This window comes from Catharus ustulatus, chromosome 8 (genome assembly GCF_009819885.2).
Source record: "Catharus ustulatus isolate bCatUst1 chromosome 8, bCatUst1.pri.v2, whole genome shotgun sequence".
NCBI classification, from domain to species: domain Eukaryota; kingdom Metazoa; phylum Chordata; class Aves; order Passeriformes; family Turdidae; genus Catharus; species Catharus ustulatus.
In genome coordinates, this window is record NC_046228.1 from 3,816,159 (window position 1) to 3,838,698 (window position 22,540).

Genomic DNA, 22,540 nt, shown 5'->3' on the forward strand with positions numbered 1-22,540 from the left:
TTCCTCAGCCAGGGTTTCTCCTCAGCCCTTGGAAGAACTCTCAGAGAGCAGTGATTTGTCCCAAATTCCTGTGTGGAGCTGCTCTCTATAAACCAGGATGTGAGGTTGAAGGAAAAGGAACTTTTATTCAGCACCTGGCTCACAGGACACACACACAGAGGTCTTCAGGGAGTAACAGAGATGGCACCAAAACTGTTTAGCAGGGCAGTTTGTAGGGAAATTCTCATCATCCCTTTCTCTCCCCTAAAACTGAGGAAAAAGCAAAAAGGTCAGTATCTGGAAGGGTGATTTTTATGAAGTTTTTTACCCTGGCTTCCTACTGGCTTTACACCCATCCAGGGGCAGATTCTGCTTGGCAATTCTGGCATTTGTTGCCCTTCAGCTTCACGGGTTTGTGTCAGTGGGTGAAGCTGGGAACACATCTCCACTTTCAGCACTGTCCTGCTGAGTGCTCTTCCAGCTTTTCACAGATCTTGGATTCACATGGAAACAGCATCAGTGCATCCCCCTGGTAGTCATTTATTGAGTTAATTGCCCGCAGTGGCTGATTCAGTATATTCCTGAAAGAAAATACCAGAATCATTCATTGAGAAACACAATGGGAATGGGGTGTGTTCATTCAAAATGTAATTGGAATGAAGAACTAATAGGTTTTGATAAGTGCTGACCCATCTTTTTAGCTCAGAAAGAGCTGGCATTTCTTTCTCCTTGCTCATTTTGCTCATCGCACGCGAGGCGCCCGAACAAAGCTGTTCCTCAGGTTCCAGAGGCCTTTCCATGCACGTTTTCTTCCTGTAGGATGGGATATTTTTTTTCTGCAGCTCCCTCTAAGTGGATTCTTCACCCTTTATTGGTGTCATTTTGCTCATTCCAAATTAAATATCTGGATGGTTTGGCGGTGGGAGCAGCGACTTTGACAGCTGCTCTGACATTTTGTATTGGCTGTGGGACTGGAAATCTCAGAATGACTGGGCTGGAATGGACCTCAAGATCATCGAGTCCACCCCATGCCCTAACCCCTCAACTAGACAGAAATCAAGGGCTCTTCTCTTCTGACAGATTTTTTCCCATAAAAATGACCAATTTCCCTAAATCCACCAAAATCTGGAGGTGGAGCTCTGTTAGCTCACACACCTCCAGCCTTTCCAAAGCTGAAGCCTTGGGAAATACCCCAACAACTAAAGGAAGGTGGAAGGAAAGAAAACATTTTTCATAACTGAATTTCTTTTTATGTCTTCTAGACTTGTGATTTTAGGGTTTATGCCTTTAATAATCTCTGAATATATGAAACAATTTGCATTCAGTCTGTGCTCTGTATCAGCTTTCCATCAAGCAGGCTCACAAGGGAGGGTAAAAAAGGAATAAGGAGATAGGATAAAAGAAAAAGAAAAATACCTGAATAAGATTGATATTCTAGGAGAGGTCGAGATGAGATGGAAATTGTAAAGGACAGCTAGAACCCATTGCTGTGGGTAGGACTGTCCATAAAACCTGCTGCATGTGGCAGATGCACTGAAAATTGGATAAATCATGATAAAAGACTGTTTGGACAGCAGGAATAGAGAAACTACTGCTTATCTAAGCAGTATTATGTAAGAAGATTGTAATTTTTATCAGTGAAATGCTTATATCTTCTCTATAACATACATTTTTGTTGTGTCTTAGGCTAGTTTGGACAAACAACTGCTTCTAGACTGTTACAGTAGCTCTAAAAAAAAAAAAAAAAGCTGTTTTGTCCAACTATGTCAGTGCTATCTTTGGGCAACAGAAGGGATTTGCTTTTTTACCAAGAGAAAAACATTTATCCATGGAGGAAAGATGCCAGAGAATCCTACCTGTAGCAACAATCAGTGCTGCCCTGTCTCAAAAAGAGGGCAAAGAGAGGACAGAAACCACAAGCATTTCATTCCCTCTCCACTTTCCAAAAATGCTGGTATTTACATAGAGGGAGACTGGCACACACAAGCTTTTGCAATTGCCTCAGAGGGATGGATGTGCCTCCCTTGCCTTCTCTTTCTCAAATCTAAGGAAGGTCAAAAAAAAAAATTGCATGTGATCAAAAGCACCCAGAGATTGGAGAGAGAAAATTAGTTGAGTTCCTCATGCATTTATTTATATTGTAGAGTATTTGAGGTAAGAGGCAATTATTTTAATGGAATAAATTTGTGATGAAATTTAATTTTTAATAGTTCCCATATAGAAAACTATCACTGGTACGATGATCATGCCATTACTTTGAACCCAAGATTAAAAATGAACTTTGCAGCACTGTTTTGCAGTGGCTTCAGTCTTATTTTTACTGCTTCTCTTTTAGTGCCAGGCTACCTGGTCAAGTCTAGACTTGTGTTCATTTTTGGATAAAAATGTGACTTTCTACAAGTATCTTCCATTCTAAATGGTCACGTAAGCAGCAGTTCTAAATCCAGCATCTAATTCTGAGAATAAGAGGAGTAGAGAATCAGTTTATAGTTGAAAATTCTTATTTCATTGCTGATTTCCTGTGTGATGTTAATGCTCATGAGCAATGCTCGTGAGGCTGCCATGAAATAGATCATGTGGAAAAAAACTTAGGATCACCTGATGTGGCTGCCAGCAGATTTATTTCAAGATTAACATGTGCTGTCTGTGAAATGTTCAATTTAGTGAAGACAAGTCAAATTCACTTGAATTACACCGAAATTAAATAAACCCAGTCATTTGCCAAATAGCACGTTGGGGTTTTTAAGGCAGTCTAAAGGATTTAAACCAGAATATTCTTTTTATTGAAAATTTCTCTGAATCCCTTGGATTGCCTTCATTTGGAGCACCACTTGTGAGAGGCTGAGACCTGCTGGAAGCATCAGGGCCTCACTGGCTGAGGCGCTGTAGAGATGTAGTAAGTGAAAATTTCCTTTTTTTTTAAAATCAGCTGAGCAATTGGTCCTTTCTGGTATTTTTAAGGGCAGTTTTCAGAGCCCTCATGCTGCAGAGCAGTTGGGCATTGACCCACTGGGAGCTCTGGGGTCCCCAGCACAGGAAGGACATGGAGCTGTTGGAGAAGAGCCAGAGAGGTCTCAGAGATGATCAGAGGGATGGAGCAGCTCTGCTGTGAGGAAAGGCTGAGAGAATTGGGATTGTTCATCCTGGAGAGGAGAAGGTTTTGGGGTGACCTAACTGTGACCTCCCAGTGCCTGAAGGAGCTGACAAGGAAAATGGAGAGAGACTTTGGACAAGGACCTGGAGTGAGAGGGAATGGCTCTCACTGCCAGAGGGCAGGGATGGATGGGATTTGGGAAGGAATTGTTCCCTGGGAGGGTGGGGAGACCCAGCACAGGGTCCCAGATTTGCTGTGGCTGTCCCTGATCCCTGGAATGTCCAAGGCCAGGTTGGACATTGGGCATGGAGCACCTGGGAGAGTGGGAGGTGTCCCTGGGTGGAACTAGATGGGATTTAATGTTCCTTCCTGCCCAAACCATCCTGTGGCCCTATGAATCTATGATTTAACAGCTTTGGTCACTTGTCCATCTTTACAAAGAGTGGGAGGATGAAGGGAACAAGGTTCCTCCACCAGCAAACTTCATTACCTCTGTTGGTGATGTGAAGACAGATTTGTGGCAGAAAAAAAGCTAATCTATCCCCCCACATAAATGTGAGTTCCACAGTTTTGCAGGTTTTCTCCTTGGAACAAAAATAATTTCTCTGGAATTTCTGTGAATAAATCAGTATATTTCTATTATAACTCTTCCATGGTTTGAGTTTCTCAGTCTCTTATTCTCAGTTTTATTTTAAAAAAATATTTTTTGCCAAAGTGGACCCATCCAGCTGTGTGCAAGCCTTGTTTGCCTTTGTACATTTTAGCTTTTAATGTTCTAATCTGTATTCCTGCTGCAGCAGAAATCCAGTGATCCAAGCAGCTCTGCTACAGCAGAGCCTGGCAAAGTATGAGTGTTAATTCCCCAGGGAACTGTCAAATTGAGCTCTGTTGTTGAGGAAGGGCCAGAGATACAATCATTCTCACTGCACAATTTTTTTAAGTTTCCACCAACTCTACAGCATTCACAGTCATTCCCATGATATTAGTGTTTGATGTATGGAAAAAGAGCCAGGCTTTGAAAGGAATGGGATTAAAGTATCAGGGAAAAAAATCGGCTGCTGTATATTTTGGCTCATGGGGATACAGAAAACCTTCAACATCCTGGCAGTTTTATGATGTTTATTTTTATACTTTTACAACGTGGAGATATTTTTTCAATTATGAAGATATTCTGTGGGGCATTAAACACATAATCTCTTTTGAGAAGAAGTGAGGGTTTCCTTTATGATTTCCATTTCTCGTCCATCAGTATATTAATGAGTAATTTCTACAAATTAACTCGGGTTTTGATGAGGCAAGATTTTTTTTTTGGACATTTTTCAGTCATATTTGTAGATATTTTTTCATCTGGCCTTCCAGCATCTCTGCTGTAGATTAAGAAATGGAAGTGGAGACAAGGATGGGTCATGTTACTGTGAAGCTTAATGGAACTTGCGTGTTTCATTTCATAAATAACTTAAATAGTGCAAAGAGACCCCTAAAATGTTATAATTTTATGGGAATATTTAGTGGTTTTAATGCCAGGAATATGAAACATAAAAATGTTATAAAGTATTTTGCAGTGTTTTGAGTTTTCCATAATTTCATTAAGGATTTGTTGTGTTTGTTACATATTTTTCCTACTCAGAATTGTTCTTTTTCCCCCCCCAAAAAAAGTCACAGCTGACAGGTGATACTGTTTAAAACCTTTTTTTTCTCTAGAGACAATGTCTTTTTGTGTTGCAATAAGACAGGATGATATTTAGACTTTTTCATATTTCCCTTTCCCCCCAATAATTTTAAACCAATGAAGATGATTTTGTGTGAAGGGAAACAATTTTTCATAGAAGCCTGACAACCCCTGGCTTGACAAATGATTACTCAGAATTCCAGACATCCCAGATGTGGCAAGTTAAGGAATGTGTCTGATGTTTTCCAAATAGACTTGTTTGTCTCTGAAAATAAATCATAATAGATTAGGCTAGGAGCACATTTATCAGGAGCTTCAAAGCTGAGCCATAACAATCTTGTTCTGTTTCTTGTTCTTTTTTTCCAGGTGAAGGGCCTGGAATGTGAAGGAGACAAAAGATTCTTTTCTAACCACATATCTTCCTTTGATACTTGAAAATGAACAAACTATTAAAAATATCCATAAATAAGTGCATATGTAAATTTTTCAGTAACAAACACCTCTGACTTCCACAGGAACTCTTCTGGAAGATAATTAGGAATGTTTATTATGCCCAATTATTCCTTTCCATGTTTTGCAATCAGTGCATAGACTTGGAAAATACTCATCAGGAAAACTAAAACTCCTTGCAATAGTAAATTAATCATGTGGACACAAAACATTTACTGTGGCTTTTCCCTCTAATTTGATTTTTCTTCTACTCTTTTATCTTGCATCTGACTCATCATTTCCCAATGACTTTTCCCCTCCTCTGCAGCCCAGGGCTGCCCTTCTGCTCTTCTGTTGAAGTTTGGGTTTTTGTGCAGAGGAGCTCTCTGGAAAGCTGATCCCTCCTTGAACTGATTTGTGCAGTGATTAGAAATATTCCAAATTAGTTGTTTCTCTGAGTTCTGCTTTTAAACCTGTTTTAAGTCCACACAGGACAGTTCAATTCAGATTTCCACGTTCCTTACCTGCATTGTGCCAAAGCACCTCGGTATTTGAAATTCCTCAGCCCGTGAAAACTCTTTTATTTCTCTTCTCAGACCCAAACAATTATTACCACAGAAGAAATGAAATGACAACCACAGATAATCTGGACTTCAAGCATCACAACTACAAGGAGATGAGGCAGGTAGGCAGAGAGGCAGGTTGTGATGGAGGGGGATGGGGGGAGGCTTTTCAGCCCTGTGGAATCTGAAATAATCTTCCAAATATTATTCAACTCTGTCTGCAATATGGTTTTAAAACATTTTCCCAGTTTTAATCTATTAAAAGCAGTCCAATTAAGTCCCAAAGCCTTAATTTGTAGATAAACTGTCCTGAAAGAGGTGACACTAGGTGACAAAGGAAGTATTTTCATACCATGTGCCACTCTTTTTCTTCCATTTGTATTTGAGTGGGGAATGACACGGTGGTTTCTCCTTCTAGATTTGATTTAGCCATCAGTTTTCTCACATATTTCAGTGGGTTTGGATAATCAGAATAAACTCTAGAGTCCAATTCTCTATTCACAGTTGTGAAAATCAGCAAAAATTCACCAGAATCACCAGGAAAAAAACCTCAGTATAATTTAAACCTTTAGTATAATTTAAAATCCACCAGCTTTGTTAATCTCATTCCTTTAACCCCAAACAGCCAACCTTGTTCTTGGCTTTGTTATTGTTTTTTAATCTTGCTTCATATCACCACAGACACAAGTGTGGGTTGTCCTGAAGAAATATTTCTGCCCACTTTCTCTTCAAATATAAAGATAATATGTTTGGACTTGATGTGTGTGAATCACTTGCTGTGTGCTGGATTTTCAGTGTATTTATACTGCATGAATCACCACTGGGTTTTATTGAGCAATTGTGTACTGAGTCACACGTTTATTTTGGTAGAGATTTCATGGCCTATATTTCTTAGCACAAAGATTAGACAAGTAGGAACTCAATTGGCTTAATTACTGTCAAGAACAATAAAATAAAATGTATTTATGTTGTCACTGCACAAAGACAGGTTGGTCAGGTTGGAAATATCTTGGGGAAAAAAACCACAGCTTTAAACCAGAATGTTTTTGCACTCTTCATACAAGTGGAAAATCTGTGGTTGTGAGGATTGAGCTGTGTGCTTTCCCAATTTCTGTTTTCCTCTGTGTCAAAATAGTTAATTTTTTTTAGGCCTCATTGGATTTTAATTGCTGCTGGGCAGAATATTTTGGGTTGCATTGCAACAAGTCTTATATTCCCCAAACTATTCTCAAAACTTCAGTGCAAAATGGAATAATAACTACCAGAGTCAGCTTCTTACTAAAAACAAACAAACAACAACAACCAAAACCATCCCCAAGCCCCAAAATATACATTATTGTCACTTTTCATAGCCATTTCACCACCAGCCATTTTAGAAAAATCTGTTCTTTGAGGAGATTTATTGTCAGCACTGAAGGAGGAGGAGATGCTGTTCCCTGGGCCATGGTTTGGATTTTGGCATTACATTACATTGCAATAAGTCAAGTATTTGTGAGAGGGTGGGATTTTCTCAGGGTCAGGTTATTTTAATAAAACTCTCTGGTTAGGAAGATGAAATTTACAGTTTTCTCCTTGTAAAAGAGCATTCAATATTTCTCCCAGTCAATGGGAATGCTCACTGTATCTGTATCTTGTGTGCAGGATTGTTTTACAGCCCAAAATATTGATTATGTGCTCATTTCTGTGTGTATATTTGTGTATATTCAGGTGGTACAGGAAGATGTTCCATGTTTGATGTTGATATTTGAGCACAGCCTTGTCTTTGAGACAACAAGCCCAGCTCATAGGTGAAATATTGTTCCATTTGTAGGAAACGGGAGTGAGATCAAATATGAAATATGTTCATTTTCAGCATTGTGTTTCCATTGTATTACAAGTTACCAAAAGAGTCTCAGTGAATGTTACTACAGGGCTCTCCTGCAGGAAAAGTTCTTTAACTCAGAAAATAATCACATGTTTGCAATTAAAGAGATGATGGGGAGTTTGCTGATGCCAACACAAATATTTCCACTGACTGTAATATACTTTGAACTTGGTTCTGGGCATTTTTCTCTCTATTAATGAGCATTTCCATACTTTCAACCACTTTTCTAAATGGATGTTCTTGGTGTCCTGTGAGCACTGGAGTGCCAGGCACGTCAGGAAAGCTTCTGCACGTGGAAATTTCAGAGTCAGGAGTTTCCCTGCTGGGTTTCAGAGACATCAGGCTCCATTCTCCATTTCTCAGCTGCAGGGATGCAGGGATGCAGGGAAACATCAGCCAGCTCAGTTTCCTTCAATTTGAAGAAGGTGTGAGGAGAGGAATTAGTAAACACAGGTCTGAGTCAGTAACATTATTTATACAGCACAGTTTTAGCCTTTAGCTAAAATAGAACTGCTTTTAATGCAGTATCTCTACTTGCTGGCAGAGTGAAAAAAAAATAAATTCTGTTGGGGAAAATGTGGCAACCTGCAAAATAAATGTATTTCTGTGCACTGACACCCTGGGTCACCTCAAGTCCCTTACCTCACAGAGTGTGGTTGTGTTAATTACTCTCCATTATTTTAATTACTCTCCATGGCATAATGGTTTAAAAATGAGATAGCAGAGCTATAAATTCACAAACTAAACATAAAGCTTTTACAGCTAAGAAGTAATCAGAGAAGCAAATGAAGAGTTTGTGCCACATCCAATTTAGAATGAACCAATTCATAGTGGATCTATTTTGATGCTGCATTGTTTAAATATGTTCTTTTTTATCTCTGTCTTTTTTTGTTGGCAGTTGATGAAAACTGTGAATAAAATGTGCCCAAATATCACAAGAATTTACAATATTGGAAAAAGCAACCAAGGACTGAAGCTGTATGCTGTCGAGATTTCTGACAACCCAGGAGAACACGAAGTTGGTTAGGATTTTAATCTTCACTAAATCTGTTGAAGGGGTGTTGGGATTTGGCTTTTTCCCCCCTCCTCTTTCTCTCTATCTTCACTAATTATCACTGATGGAATTATATTCATGGCAGCAAAGATTTCAAATGTATGTGGGAGGAACCTCAGTGCTGTATTTCTAAATTGGGAAGAGGAGGGTGAGCACAAATAGAAGACATTTTGAATGTGGGATCGAACTCTTTAGGGATAATTTTTCACAGTAATAAAATAAAAGTGAATTTTAATACTGGGGGATGGATTTTAGTGGTGGGATTGATGTAGCTATGGATAGAAATTTACATTTTTGTGTGGGGTGAATGCATTGCAAGCAGGGACAGGTCAAATAATTCTTCACTCATGAGTGTTGGGGTTCAGTTTCCTACCATGATGTAATTCTTCAGTCTTTGGTCCTTCTCACTGTGATAGTGCCTGGGACAGCTGTTGGAATAAAGGAATTCTGTGCTTTGCTGTATCCATGAGTACCCTGATAACGTGTTTAGATTGGAATTTAGGAAAATCCTCTTCTAGCAAAGTATTTTTCATGTGACTTTTAGACCTTCAAAACTGTTAAAATCTACCTCTAACATGCTGGAGTTGTGAGTATAATTAAAGATATGTTTAATCAAAAATGGGTTTTGGAGCTTTTACACAGTGGCTTTAGATACCACTCATACATAAGCCTGTTCTAAAATAGCAACAGAAAGAAATTAAATTCTCCAAAGTGACATTTTCACCTCTCATCCGTGCAGCTGAGACATTTCTCCAGCACTCCTTGAGTGAAATGTGGCTGATTGACATCGATGCCATTTGATAGAGATTTGATTTGCTGCTCTGACTCCAGCTCTGCTCTGTGTTTTTTTTTTCCGCAGGGGAGCCAGAATTCCACTACATTGCAGGAGCTCATGGGAATGAAGTGCTTGGAAGAGAGCTAATCCTTCTGCTGATGCAGTTCATGTGCCAGGAATACCTGGCTGGGAACCCACGCATTGTGCACCTGATCCAGGACACCAGAATCCACCTGCTGCCCTCAGTGAACCCTGACGGATATGACAAGGCCTACAAAGCGGTAATTCGGATTAAAAACACACCAAGGAGTTCTTTTCTTTCCAGTAGATGAATAAAAAATGCTCCTCTTGTCACTATTTTGTTCAAAGATCACGTTTTACAAGCGATCGAAATTTAAAAATGGAAAGATGGGCGCATCAAAGTAAACACAAACCATCTTGGGAAATAGCTGAAAAGAAGAGTAATTGATATGAAGTTGGCTAACAGGAAAATGTGCATGGAAAGGAGGGTCACAAAGACTGCCAGAACAAACCTTCCTGAGGTGTACAGAGCCATGGGAACACCAGTATGGAAAATGGAAAATTCATGCAGGCTGTTGCTCACGAGAAACAAAGCTCAGCACGTGAAAATTTGCATTTATCCACAGCTGAAATGTAATAGTGTGCCTTTAATGAGAGCACAACGTGTTGGGCATCGTAATAATTCAGTCTGGATGAAGACAGACACCAGGAAAAACTGTTGGGGCTGGTTGAATGCACTGGAAAATCTTCCAGAGCAGTCTGCAGAAAGAACAGGAAAGTCAGAATCAGAGTCATGGGAGGGAATGTGGGCTCTCCATTGAGAGATATATTTTGGCTAACCTCAAGTAAATTCTCATGGGTTTTCCTTCACCTAATTTTTAAGTGACAATTATTTAATTCAGTTAATTAAATAATTAATCTTCCATTTCTCTGTATAGAATTACCTCTGACACATTCTCAGACATTCTGCAGAGGCTCACAAGTTGTTGTATTCTGAAGGAACATTAATTTTGTTTGTTTGTTTGTTTGTTTGTTTGTTTGTTTGTTTTTTAATTTAAGGGTTCAGAACTGGGGGGCTGGTCTTTAGGACGGTGGACTCAGGATGGCATTGACATCAACAATAACTTCCCTGACTTAAACTCTCTGCTCTGGGAGTCAGAAGATCAGAAGAAGAGTAAAAGAAAAGTCCCAAACCATCACATCCCAATCCCTGACTGGTACCTGTCCGAGAATGCCACGGTGAGTAAGGGCAGGAGAGGGAAAAGAGGCTGGGATGTGCTGAGAAACAGATTTACATTTCTCAAGAAATTAATAATCAGGGGTGAAGTTCCCTGATCTAAGCCAATAATTCCCTTTATGTCGGTAGAAATAAAAATGCACCCCAAAAGGACCATTCCACCCTCAGTTTTTAGAGGCAGATCTTGAGGAAGAAACTTTCCTAGAGGATTTTCTTTTCCCTCAGCTACTGCAAGAACCTGGAGGACTCAGTACCCAAATTTTAGGCAGCAAGGTAGATGAGGACAAGCTCAGCATGAGCTCTGCCATGTGGATCAGGCTGCTCCCGAGTTTTGTGGCATAGATGATCTCTTTGAAAACTCACTCACAGATTTGTCCTGGGATTTTCTTACTTGCTCTTACTTGAAATACATTCTTATCTCAAAAAACGCAGCAACAGATCAGGCATATGCAAACCCAGTGCTGTGGCTTATATTAAAGTCATTTATTGGCTCGTAGTGCCAGAAATTTAACTTATTTTGGCCTGACCTTTTAAATATAATGGCAGCTATTAATAGCAGCTTCACTGTGGCAGTTTTTAGTACTTCAGAATCACACAATCATGGAATAGTTGCAGTTTAAAGGATATCAGTCCAGGATCCTGCCATGGAGCAGGTGACGCAGGAACACATCCAGGTGGGTCTGGAATATTTCCAGAGAGGGAAACTCCCTGACCTCCCTGTGCAGCTGTTCCTTGTGGAAAAGTTCATCTTCACATTGAGGTGAAACTTCCTGGGTTTCATTTATGGGCATTATTTCTATGTTTAATCCTTTATTTTGGAAACAAGAAGAGGGGGAGCACCTCTGTCAGTTCCTGCTCTTGGCCTCACTGGACACAGACGTTCCTGTTCCATGAATTACTGATGTGAAGGTTTTGGTAGTTCATAAGGAATGTGTGTGACCTCCCAAGGATGGCTGGCAAGCACCATGATTTAAAGGTCTTCTCCTTACCCACATCCCTTCTGCTGATGGTTCTCAGGAACTCCAGAGCCTGCCCTCCCTTCCAAACAGCATCATCAGCTTCCCAGGCTGACTCAGAGCCGCTGTTGCTTTTCCTCCCAGGTGGCGGTGGAAACACGGGCGATCATCGCCTGGATGGAGAAAATCCCTTTTGTGCTGGGTGGCAACTTGCAGGGGGGAGAGCTGGTGGTGGCCTATCCCTATGACATGGTGAGATCCATGTGGAAAACCCAGGACTACACCCCGACCCCGGACGACCACGTGTTCCGCTGGCTGGCCTATTCCTACGCCTCCACGCACCGGCTGATGACGGACGCCAGGAGGAGAGCCTGCCACACCGAGGACTTCCAGAAGGAGGATGGCACTGTCAACGGGGCCTCCTGGCACACCGTGGCTGGGAGTAAGTGGTGGAAGCTCCAATTAGTGCTGCCTTGCTAATTAGAGTGCCTGGTTGCGGCAGCAGCGGTAAAATGTGTGTGCTAACAGGAATGTTTCCGGATATTGTTGCTGTCATTAATGCCTGGTGGCTGCTGCTTGTACAGCCAAGTTTTCCAAAAGTGCACGTGCAGAATATTTGCTTTAAGAGCTCTGTGCACTCAAGGCAGTTTGTCAGGAGGAAACCAGCCCAGTCCAAGGTGACAAGAACAAAACTGCTGCCAAGCACCACAACCAGGGTCAGAGCTGGAGCTGTGGCTGCAGGGAGAGGTTCCAGTGGCTCTCAGATAAGGAAATCCTGATTTCAGCCTCCTGCTGACTGAGCTCAGCCTCAGATCAGCCCCCACCCACATTCCCTCTCAGCTGTAAGGAAATGCCATTAAAAGCTGCTGTTTGCCTGCTACCATCCTGTTTCTGAAACACCTGGATGTCCTCACTCTTACATTTTGCATGGGCTCCACAGGCATTGCTGCTGCCAGGATAAATCCCAGCCTGAATCAACCTCCACACACCCAAGCCTGTCACCCTGTAAAGAGCACAGAGGGGCAGCCATGGTCTGTGGTGTGGCCAAAACTTTGATTTCCAGGAAAGCCCCCTTAGAAGCCCATTTTTACCAGCATCAGGCACATTTGCCTCTCTGTGTGTGTGCACTTGGAGCAGGCTGGGAATCAGACACTGCTGATTCATCACAGTTCCCAAAATCCTCATGTTTTTTCTAAGTGCATCAGTTACACAATGTATTCCCTGAAATTAGGAAGTGAGACAGGCATCTGCCAACAGGAGCAGCACTAAAGGCACACAGAGGCAGGCCAGTGTCTCTGAAACCCAGGTTTGGCTGAGTCTGGCTCGTGTTTGGAGCTTGCAGGTACTTCCACTGCATGAACATTTTGGGATTTTGGCCATGGCTTTTATGGCTTTTATGTTGGCCCATGTGGAGTTAATGCTGGCCAGCCTTTAAAGGCTACAGTAGAGAATTAGCTTTTCAAATATTTTTTCAGGAGGTTAAAAAGTGTTGGGTGAATTTGGGGGGACACCTTGAATTCTTAGGTCTGACAGTACATTCCTGTGCATTTCTGCAAATCCTAAAGCATTCTCTGAGAGCTAACTTGACCACTTAATTATTTAATTTATAAATTTAATTTTCCTGAGTGCTACAAGAAACATCATTATAAATTGATCCAGAAAGGATGGCATTGGCCCTGTCACTAAGAGCTGTCACACTGAGTTCCATTAAGTAAAGATGAACAATATAGATGCTGAATATTACCCTGATTTCTCAGGACCAATTACATTTTGGATTTGCTTCATCTGATTTGTTTTATTTCTTGATGATGTTTTAATGATGATTTATGTCCTGCTGTGTTACATTATGGTAAGACCTCCAACAAAGTGCTTGCAGAATCTCTCCCACCCATCCTTTTGTGTGGGTGCCATCTCATTGTGCCACACCTTGAAAGTGCCTGTCCCTTCTCTCCTGATCCATCTGCTTCCTTGCACAGAAACTTCTCACTGCTCACAACAAGGGAAAATTTAGATGGAATTTTTCTAATTTCACTTCAGTCCCTGGAGAAGGATGTGCACCACAGATACCCAGCACCTCCTCATGCCTTTAAAACCCAGGTGTGCTATCTCCTGCACATCATTTTGACTGCAGAGAATGCAAGTTCTTCAGCAATTTTACATACAAAGTTTCTGCACTGGGTGAACTGCACAGAGGCAAAAAAGAGATGGATTTAATTTTATTTCCTGTGTTTTTGAGGCTGGATTTGCATGTGCAGGCACTAGGGAAGAGTCTCTCTTGGCAACACAAAGTCATTTTCTTAAATACATGTATTAAAACTGAGCAATTACTGTGTATGGCAAAACATTTCACAGCAGATTAAGCAGGATGTTATACAGTATGTGAGGGGAAAATAATTGTGGCTGTTTCTCAAGTGGAGGGGAAGCACATTTATGTGGAGTAGCATATGCCACTGGCTGATGTTTAGGTTTTCCCCATCAACAAAAGGGAAAAGTTTAACATCTGTATTATATAATCCTCCTGCTCTGCTTCCAGAAGGCACTGAGGGCTCATTAAATACTTGACTGCTGCTCTGTGGTAATTGGACAGGAGCAGGGATTTTGGTTTAACTCTTCTTGGTCAGAAGCACTTGGTGAACACAACTCCCACTAATCTTTCCCATTTAAAACATAACAATTCATGATCATTAAAACTTTGAAAATATATTTTCTTATTAGAAATGCAAGTGGAACAAGAAATGAAGCTCACAGAATTTCTTCCTCTGCTGTTCATGTTCTGTATCTCATTATCTGTGTGAGGGTGGAGAACTAATAAGCAGGAAAAATAATGGTGAGGAACAGAAGATAAACCTGGAGAATGGAAATGTTTGAGCTCTGAGTGTAAAGACAGCCCTCCTTAGTGCTCCAGACCTTTGCAAGGGTTACAGTGGTCTCTGTGATGCAGAATTAAGCTGCGCCTCCTCAGAGGTTGGAGGCACTGATTCCTGGAGCTTGATTAGGACCTATTGCTGATGGAAATCTCTACTGCAGAGCAACAGTGCAGGTCCCACTCTTCTGCAATACCATGGCAGGGAGAAAAGAGATCCTTTCATTTCTTACACCATATGTAACATAAAATAATTACTACTTACCGTGATTTTTCTGGATTTTCTATCAGATTACTCAGGGAGGAGAGCAGAGTGAGGAACTGTTTCACCAACTGCTCTGATAAATCACTTGTGCATTACAAGCCCTGTGAGCACTTTGCTGTGTCCTGGCATTCAGGGCTCTATCAGCTGGGTTAACATCTGCACCACCCACAGAGACAATTCCATTTGTACCCAGGGCACTCCTAAGGGAGAGCTGCTCCATGGGCACTGCCCAGGATTAGGGATTCTTAGTGTTTTCTTAAAAGCAGAGCACAGATTTTTGTTATAGAGAGAGAGACTTTTCTCCTGGTTGTGTCCCCATCTTCTCCACCAACAGAATCCCAGAATGGTTTGGCTTGGAAGGACATTAAAGCCTCCTTGGAGCAACTTTTCACTATCCCAGGTTGCTCCAAGCCCTGCCCAACCTGGCCTTGAACACTTTGGTGCTTTGTTACAGAACATTTGGCATCTCCAAAAACATTTTGCCCTTCCAATTCTGCAGGCTAAGCCAGCTGGATGAATCCCCAACTTGTGTTTATAGAAGCTACGTCAATTTGCATAAAAACCCAAGACCTGATCAAGAGATTAAAAAGGATATGAAGTTGTTCCCTTTTCCCCCATACTGACAGGCATCAATGACTTCAGCTACCTGCACACAAACTGCTTTGAGCTCTCCATCTATGTTGGCTGTGACAAATATCCCCACGAGAGCGAGCTGCCGGAGGAGTGGGAGAACAACCGCGAGTCGCTGATCGTTTTTATGGAGCAGGTACTCACCACCAGTGTGGCTCCTTTCACACTGACAGATCAAGGTTCCTGCTGTTTTCCTTGCATGAATAATTATGTGGTTATTGGTATTTTTGATAGGCATATCACTTCAGCCAGGCTGGTTTGACTTCAGGGAGTAAAATAATGAAGATTCTGGAAATTCGATGGCTGCTTGAAAAGGCTGCTAGAAAACACCCCAGCATTGTGTCTGTTGCTTCTTTTAATCTAAGAATCTTATTTATCTTGACTTTGATGCCTCAAGAATCCTAAAAAAATTGACAAACTGATGCACAAGTTAATGCCTGAAGGGCTGCTACAGGGTTAATGGTGATATTCCACAATGTTGTGAGCCATGAAGTAGGAATATAAAAATATAATTCACGTGTGGAATTAATGATTCATTGTAAGTTCCTAGGAATACTACTGTTCATTGCTGTGCAGTATTTACTTGCTTTTTTTTATTCTCTTCACAGGTCCATCGTGGCATCAAAGGTATTGTGAAAGATGTGCATGGAAAGGGAATCCCAAATGCTGTTATTTCAGTGGAAGGTGTAAACCATGACATTCGCACAGGTAAAAAAGAAACAACCAATAAAACTACAAAGTATCAGTGAAAAAGAACAGATTTGTGGTTTAAAACCAAACCCACTAAACCATGTTCCTAAGTACCACATCCACATGGGTTTTGAATGCTAATTTTATGTACTTTTATCTCTTTTCTGGTGTTCTGTGTTCTTCACTTGCTGCCACTTCCATGCTCTTTGCCACTGAGGTACAGAGTGGCAGATTTGGAGCCATAAACTGATTTCAGACATGGAATATCACAGAGCTTTGTGACTTGCAAATCTTTAATGTTTGCCACAAGAGGTGATCTGAGCCAATAATGAATCTTGGAATATCTAACTTAGTTTATGATTAATTTCAGTGCTACTGTGTCTCCATTGTAAAAGACAGCATTGAATGACAGAAACTTAATTAGGCAATAATGATTCTGCCTTGAATATTTCCAAATGGGACCACTGGGAAATGACAGTGGGAATTAGAGTAATCAGCTGTTTTTTTCTAGTCTTGGAAGCCTTGGCAGTGCTGAAAGTCTGCCATAAAGTGTGGGTTGTATTACTCTGTTAACAAAATTAATGCATTGCTCTGAGTTAATGCAATATGTGATTAATCTCTAGCTCTCTGTGCTCTGGATTGTGCAAGAAAAAAAAAGTGCAAGATCCCAAAATCCACCTTGTAACACGCAGGGAATCTTGCAGCTATTTACATCTTGACTTATTGCTGAGCCTCTGTGGCTCAAGGCCATCTGCACTTGTTAGTAAAAATAAAAGTACTTATTTCATTCCCTTTAATTTTTCTTTTTAATGAGACATTTAAGTTCACACTCTGGAATCACTGTGGAGATGGGAACATAAAACTTCTATCTTGTTTCATATTATCCAGATAACAATACACGTCTCATTAGTCCCTGAAACGAGAGGATTTATGCTGGAGCCAAAAAGCTAAAATGACATGTATAACTCCAGAGAAAGAAGGCAAATTGTCAGTAGCCTTTTTCATTTATGCCTTTTAAAATGAAAAATGTGTCCATTTAAACCTCTGAGTTGCCTTGATGTAAAAATAGGCCAAGCAGGAGAAGAATTATGGCCACTGTCTCTATTCACATAAGTTTTGTTTCAAGTGAGCTGGGCTCTGCTGTTTCACTGCTGCATTAACGTGGCCAGCTGCCCTGGAGAGCCAGACAAAAGTTGCCTGTAAAAGCCCTCTAATGCCATTTAAAGGTTTGAGAAAATTCCTTTGCTTCTTCCTGTGGACTGAAATAAGAGCACAGTGGTTTGACTTTCTCCTGGATACAATATCCCTGATGGAATGAGAGGGATGCTGACATTCAGCTAACACCATTAATGGGCTAATTGAAGGCATTGATTCCAAGAGCAAGAGCTTTGTGGGAAATTATTCCATTTTCCCTCGATGCAGATGTAATTATTGATTAAGTCTGAGTGATTCCACGTTGTTACAGTCAGATATGGGCTGGAGTCTATGAGAAAACCTCTGGAAAAAGAATTCAGTTGGGTGAACAAATCCACCTTTCCCCAGCCAGGGTGCCAAGGCAGTTTTGGGGATTGCTTCCTGTCATTTGGGAAATGCCAAAGTAAATATTGATGGAGAAATGGGCAGTTTTTTCCTGATGAAACACTTCTGTGTCACAGCCAGACTTTACAGACAGATGCTTCTGTGCAGTTTTTGAACCAAAGTGTAATAAATTTAATTTCACACGCAGAGAAAGTTTTGTGAGTATTTTGATAAGTTTGCTGTAAGTACAGCACACTTTATGTACCAAACCCCAAGGATTTTGAAGCAGCATTTAGTAATATTTAAGATATTAAATATATTTCTATATGAAATATTTATTTTATTAGTCCAAGCTAAGCATAATTCTGGTATTACAGCTCTCCAGCCTCACTCCTGGCTGCCTGGTCCATGCAGAAAAGTTGAGTTTGTTACATGCTTTGGATATGCAGCACTATGGCCAGATTTCCTGGAGAGTCTTTTGTTGGCAAAAGAGCCTTAGAAAGATTTTTATAATGTATTTAAATCAGTGCAGTTTGGTACATTTAAGTGTAAAAATTGCTTTTTCACTTTTATAATTACTTAATTGTAACTAAGGTCTGTCTTTTCAGGCTCAAAGGACATTTCTCTTAATTGTAGAATTTATTAACTAATCTGACATGTTAAATTCTTAGCAATGCTATCTTTGTCCTTTAATGCATTGTTATTTTAGCCAAGCAGACATGGCAATCCTTTTCCAGCCCCAGTAGGTGGATATGGATGCTGTCTGCCTGCAGCCTGCTCCCCCTGGAACCTATTATTTCAGCAAAACTATTATTTACTAAATTTATCCGTGTTTTTAATTGTGTTTCTTTTTGCCATCTGTTCTGAATTTTTTTTCTTTTCTTTTTTTTTTTACCTACTGGATTTAATCTGGTTTTCAAACAAACCCCAACCTCTTAGCCTGATATTAAATTCTGGGCACTGACAGCTGACAGAAATACTCCTGTCTGCTTGCTTCTAAATGGAAAGGAGGGAAAGTGCATCCTGCTGAAGGCTTAATACCCAGCTTTGCAATAAATTCCCAGTGGGGTGTGAATGTGTAAGTTTATTCCTGGCCCTGTGTGGGGCTGTGATGAACTGACTGTTAAATGTGTCAGAAAAATGTGGGTCAGGTTTGCAGTCCTGGGGCTAAAGGCAGGCTGGGAGCAGGGATGTGATCACAGCCTCACAGGGGGGACCCAGAGCCCTGTGCCTGCCCTGTGGTATTGCCAGAGCATTTACAGCTGAAAATGAGCCCTTGGGGATAAATACAAGGAATTTGGGCAGATTTATGGCTTGGCCTTTTGTTCAGCTTCCAACTGAACTGAATGAAGAACCTCTCTTAGAGCCTTTCCTAAAAACGCCCAAGGCATGAGAAACAGAAAATTTGGACCTTATTATCACCCCAAATGTGGTTAAATTGACTTTAAAGACCCCTGATCATATTGGGATGTAAGAATGGACCAGATCAGGTACAATTCTGGCACACTCAGAGGCTGCACTGTCAGGGTATATCCAATATTGCCATTTGTTAAACCTTGCTGCTTGCAAACACATTTTTTATTTTACCAAACCCTAAATTAAAATGCTGTTTCTTTAAACAGAGGCTGACCAGCCTGATCCTTCCCTAAATATAATATTTTTATGCAAATCATCTTCAGTTTTTGCTACACTCTGCCAGTGAGCTGAGGCTGGTGTTAGTAAGGCTGTCAGGTCTCATCAGTGCTGAAAATCCCCAACCCCTCCTCATGCAGGAGATGTTCCACTTCTATTTTTACATGGAATTGCATATTTGAATATGTACTTTCATCCACAGGGAGTTTCTCCAGGACAGAGTGCAAAACTAATTTTAGGTAATAGTTTTTCCCCTTTTTCAGTTCACAGCTAAGAATACTTGGTGGTTAAAATCATATTTAAAAGAAGCACCTATGGGTAAATAAAATGGGTATATGTGAGATCATTTATGGGGAAAGAGAAGAAAGCAAAAAGTCCTGATTAAATTAGGGGTTAAAATACATTTTTATCAGTAGTTTAGTTGATTACAGGAGCTTGGTTTATGCATTTACATTTAACCAGATGATTAAATGTCTTGGTGAGTTTATTTTGTAGGAAAATCAGTGTAATAAACCCCAATGTAAGGTTTTATAGAAGGGAATATTTGCTTATACCTCAAAGTGAGTTGATATTATGTATTCACATACTTTTCCTAATAAATAGCATCCAAATCTGTGTCCTGGCAGTCTGGTCAGGGCTGTGGGATGTGGATATTTCACTGGGGTTCCTCTGGATCCCTCAGTAGGGATTAGTTTGGGAAAGGTCTTTTCTACCCCATGGGAATCAGCAGATTTTGCCTCAAGCCTTTCCAACTGCCAAAAATCTACAGCTGGATTGGAGCCTTTTTTCCTCATTTTGAAGATATGATTGAGGTGTGTTTTTGTCCAGGGTTGGCAGGATGAGGAGGGGCACTGGTGTGGGGACAGCCCCTTGGACACCCCTGGTGTGAGGATGGAGGGTTCTACCTGTGGTGTCACCTTACCCATGGCCAGGGACTGGCCAAGGACTTCTCCTGGAGACGGTGCAGGGCTGGGATTGGACTCGATGCTCCCCTTTCAAATCCCCTCATCCCATGAGATTCTGTGTCCTCATTTATTGGACTCAGGTTGCCCCAGGACAGCTTTAGATGCAATGTTAGGATAAATCTCTTCATGGAAAGGGTGTTCAAGAGCTTGAGCAGGCTGAACTGATGCCTGGAAAGGCTGACCTGGAACAGAGACTAAACAGAGCAAAAGGAATAAAATAGGTATTTATTGAAAGGATAAAATAGATATTTATTGAAAGGATTCACCTTGGGCAGTGCAAGAGCCTGGCTGGGGCTACACCCAAATCAAATCCCAGATGCATCCAGTCATGAGTTTTACATTTTCATAAGTTTTGGTTCATCCACACATTGGGGTCAATTGTCCAACCACAGCCCCAGGTTATGAAGTCTCAGCCCCGTGGCTTGTCCCCTTTCCCTCACCATTGTTTCTGCTTTTTGGGTAATGAATGTCCTTGATTCTCTAGCTGGGAAGGAATTGTTTTGTCACTACCCTGTGGAAAGAACTTACTAACACTTAATATGAAGTTTCAGAGTTACATACTGAGCACCAGAGAGTCTGAAAAATAAAAAAGCTAAAACCCAAGGCATCATTTCCCCCGTGGGATGTGGTAGAGTCTCCATCTTTGGAAGTGTTCAGAAAATCTATGGCTGTGGCACAAGAGGACACGGTTCAGTGGCGAGCACGATGGTGATGGGTGATAGCTGAGGATCTTAGAGATGCTTCCCCACCTCAGCGATTCTGTGCCTTTACAAACACCAATCCCCTCAAGGAGAAAGCACCACAGCCCTGAAACCCAACAAAACTCCCACAAACCCCAAATCTTTGTTCCCACCAGGAGCTGATGGCGACTACTGGCGCCTCCTCAACCCGGGCGAGTACGTGGTGGGCGTCAAGGCCGAGGGCTACACCGCCGCCACCAAGACCTGCGAGGTGGGCTACGACATGGGGGCCACCCAGTGCGACTTCACCATCTCCAAGACCAACCTGGCCAGGATCAAGGAGATCATGAGGAAGTTTGGGAAGCAGCCGCTGAGCGTGGCGGCGCGCCGGCTGCGGCAGCGAGCGCGGCACTGGCAGCGGCGGCGATAGAGCTCGGCTCTGCTTCTCCCAGCCTGGCTGTAGTCGTAGTGAGAGTTACATAGCCCATCTCTTCATGCCTTTTTCTCTGCACGAGGCCTTTCTGTTAGTGGAGCTGGGTGGATGCTGCTGGTGGGGGGGTGTTTCTCATTTTTGGTGGGGAAAAAATCGGAAATGAAGTTCGAGTGGAAGCAAAAGGAGCCCCCGGTTGAGGGGAGAGACACGGAGAGTGGAGGAAGTGTTTTGAGTGTTGGGTTGTTTAATCCTTTGTCTATCTGTTTTCTTTAAAAATTGAAGAGAAAGGATTAAAAACAGCAACAACAACAAAGAGATGCTTATAAAGGAGAGGTGTTCTAAATGAAAAATTGAAAAATGTATCTAAAGTATAAAATCGGTATATTTTTGCAACTCAAAAAAATTTTGACACTCTTAATGTTTTATTCTCACAGGGGAGAAAAAGCTGAGAGGTGACAACTTCTGTTTAATGTGATTAAAACTAAAAATTTCTCTCTTTCTTGGAAAGTTCCCCTTTTGATAAGCACTATATCCCAGGAAAAAAGCCTGCAGTGAATAACCCACCTTTGCTTTCCTGCTTGGGTTGTTTAGATTTGAGGATGCTTTCTGCTGCCAGAGTTCAATGCCAGGAGTGTTTTCTCCTCTGGCTTTTTAAGGCTGCAGTTTTACTCCATGAACTAAACCTGACCAAAAGGTTTTGGGGTCAGGACCACTCCAGCATTGTGGTGTGGCAGCTCTTCCCTGATGGGGGGAAGGACCTGGACAAAGCTTTTCCTGAGGATTCAGCCACTTGTGTCAGGTAGGACAGGAGAGCCTTAGTCACTGAGATGTGCTTAATTCACAAATCCACTGGTACCATCTTTTTTCTTCATTTTTGGCCTGACTTGAAGTGCCTTTTGTGCTCCTGCACATCTCATGCCACTGTCTTCTGTGACATGCAGGGGGTTTGGGGTTGTCATCTTTTCTGGCCTTATGCATCTTGGGGAACAGGATTTGTGCTTTATTGTTGGCTTTTGAGTAATAAAATTGTACAGCAGGACAGGATTGAGGTTCAGGAAAGACACAGAGCACCTTTAGGAAAGAATCAACACTGGGCCAGCTGATGAAAATACAACTTTGATCCATTAGCTTCAATGTTATGACCTAAATTGTACCTAAAAAACCAGGCTCAGCTGCGTGATTTTAGCCAGTCTGTGGCTAAATAAACATCTCTTAACACACTT

At 41.4% G+C, this 22,540-nt stretch overlaps 1 protein-coding gene across 1 annotated transcript in view; it reads left to right on the forward strand.

The window, feature by feature from the left end:
- The window catches only part of CPXM2 (carboxypeptidase X, M14 family member 2), a 66,024-nt gene extending 44,478 nt beyond the window's left edge, over nucleotides 1–21,546 (forward strand). Inside the window, exons 6-13 of the mRNA XM_033066731.1 lie at nucleotides 5,768–5,856; nucleotides 8,497–8,620; nucleotides 9,512–9,708; nucleotides 10,508–10,687; nucleotides 11,786–12,083; nucleotides 15,396–15,535; nucleotides 16,008–16,107; nucleotides 21,061–21,546. Coding sequence (XP_032922622.1) covers nucleotides 5,768–5,856; nucleotides 8,497–8,620; nucleotides 9,512–9,708; nucleotides 10,508–10,687; nucleotides 11,786–12,083; nucleotides 15,396–15,535; nucleotides 16,008–16,107; nucleotides 21,061–21,314 — 1,382 coding nt within the window. The 3' untranslated portion in view covers nucleotides 21,315–21,546. The remainder of the gene's footprint in view (nucleotides 1–5,767; nucleotides 5,857–8,496; nucleotides 8,621–9,511; nucleotides 9,709–10,507; nucleotides 10,688–11,785; nucleotides 12,084–15,395; nucleotides 15,536–16,007; nucleotides 16,108–21,060) is intronic.
- The last annotated feature ends 994 nt before the right edge of the window (nucleotides 21,547–22,540 follow it).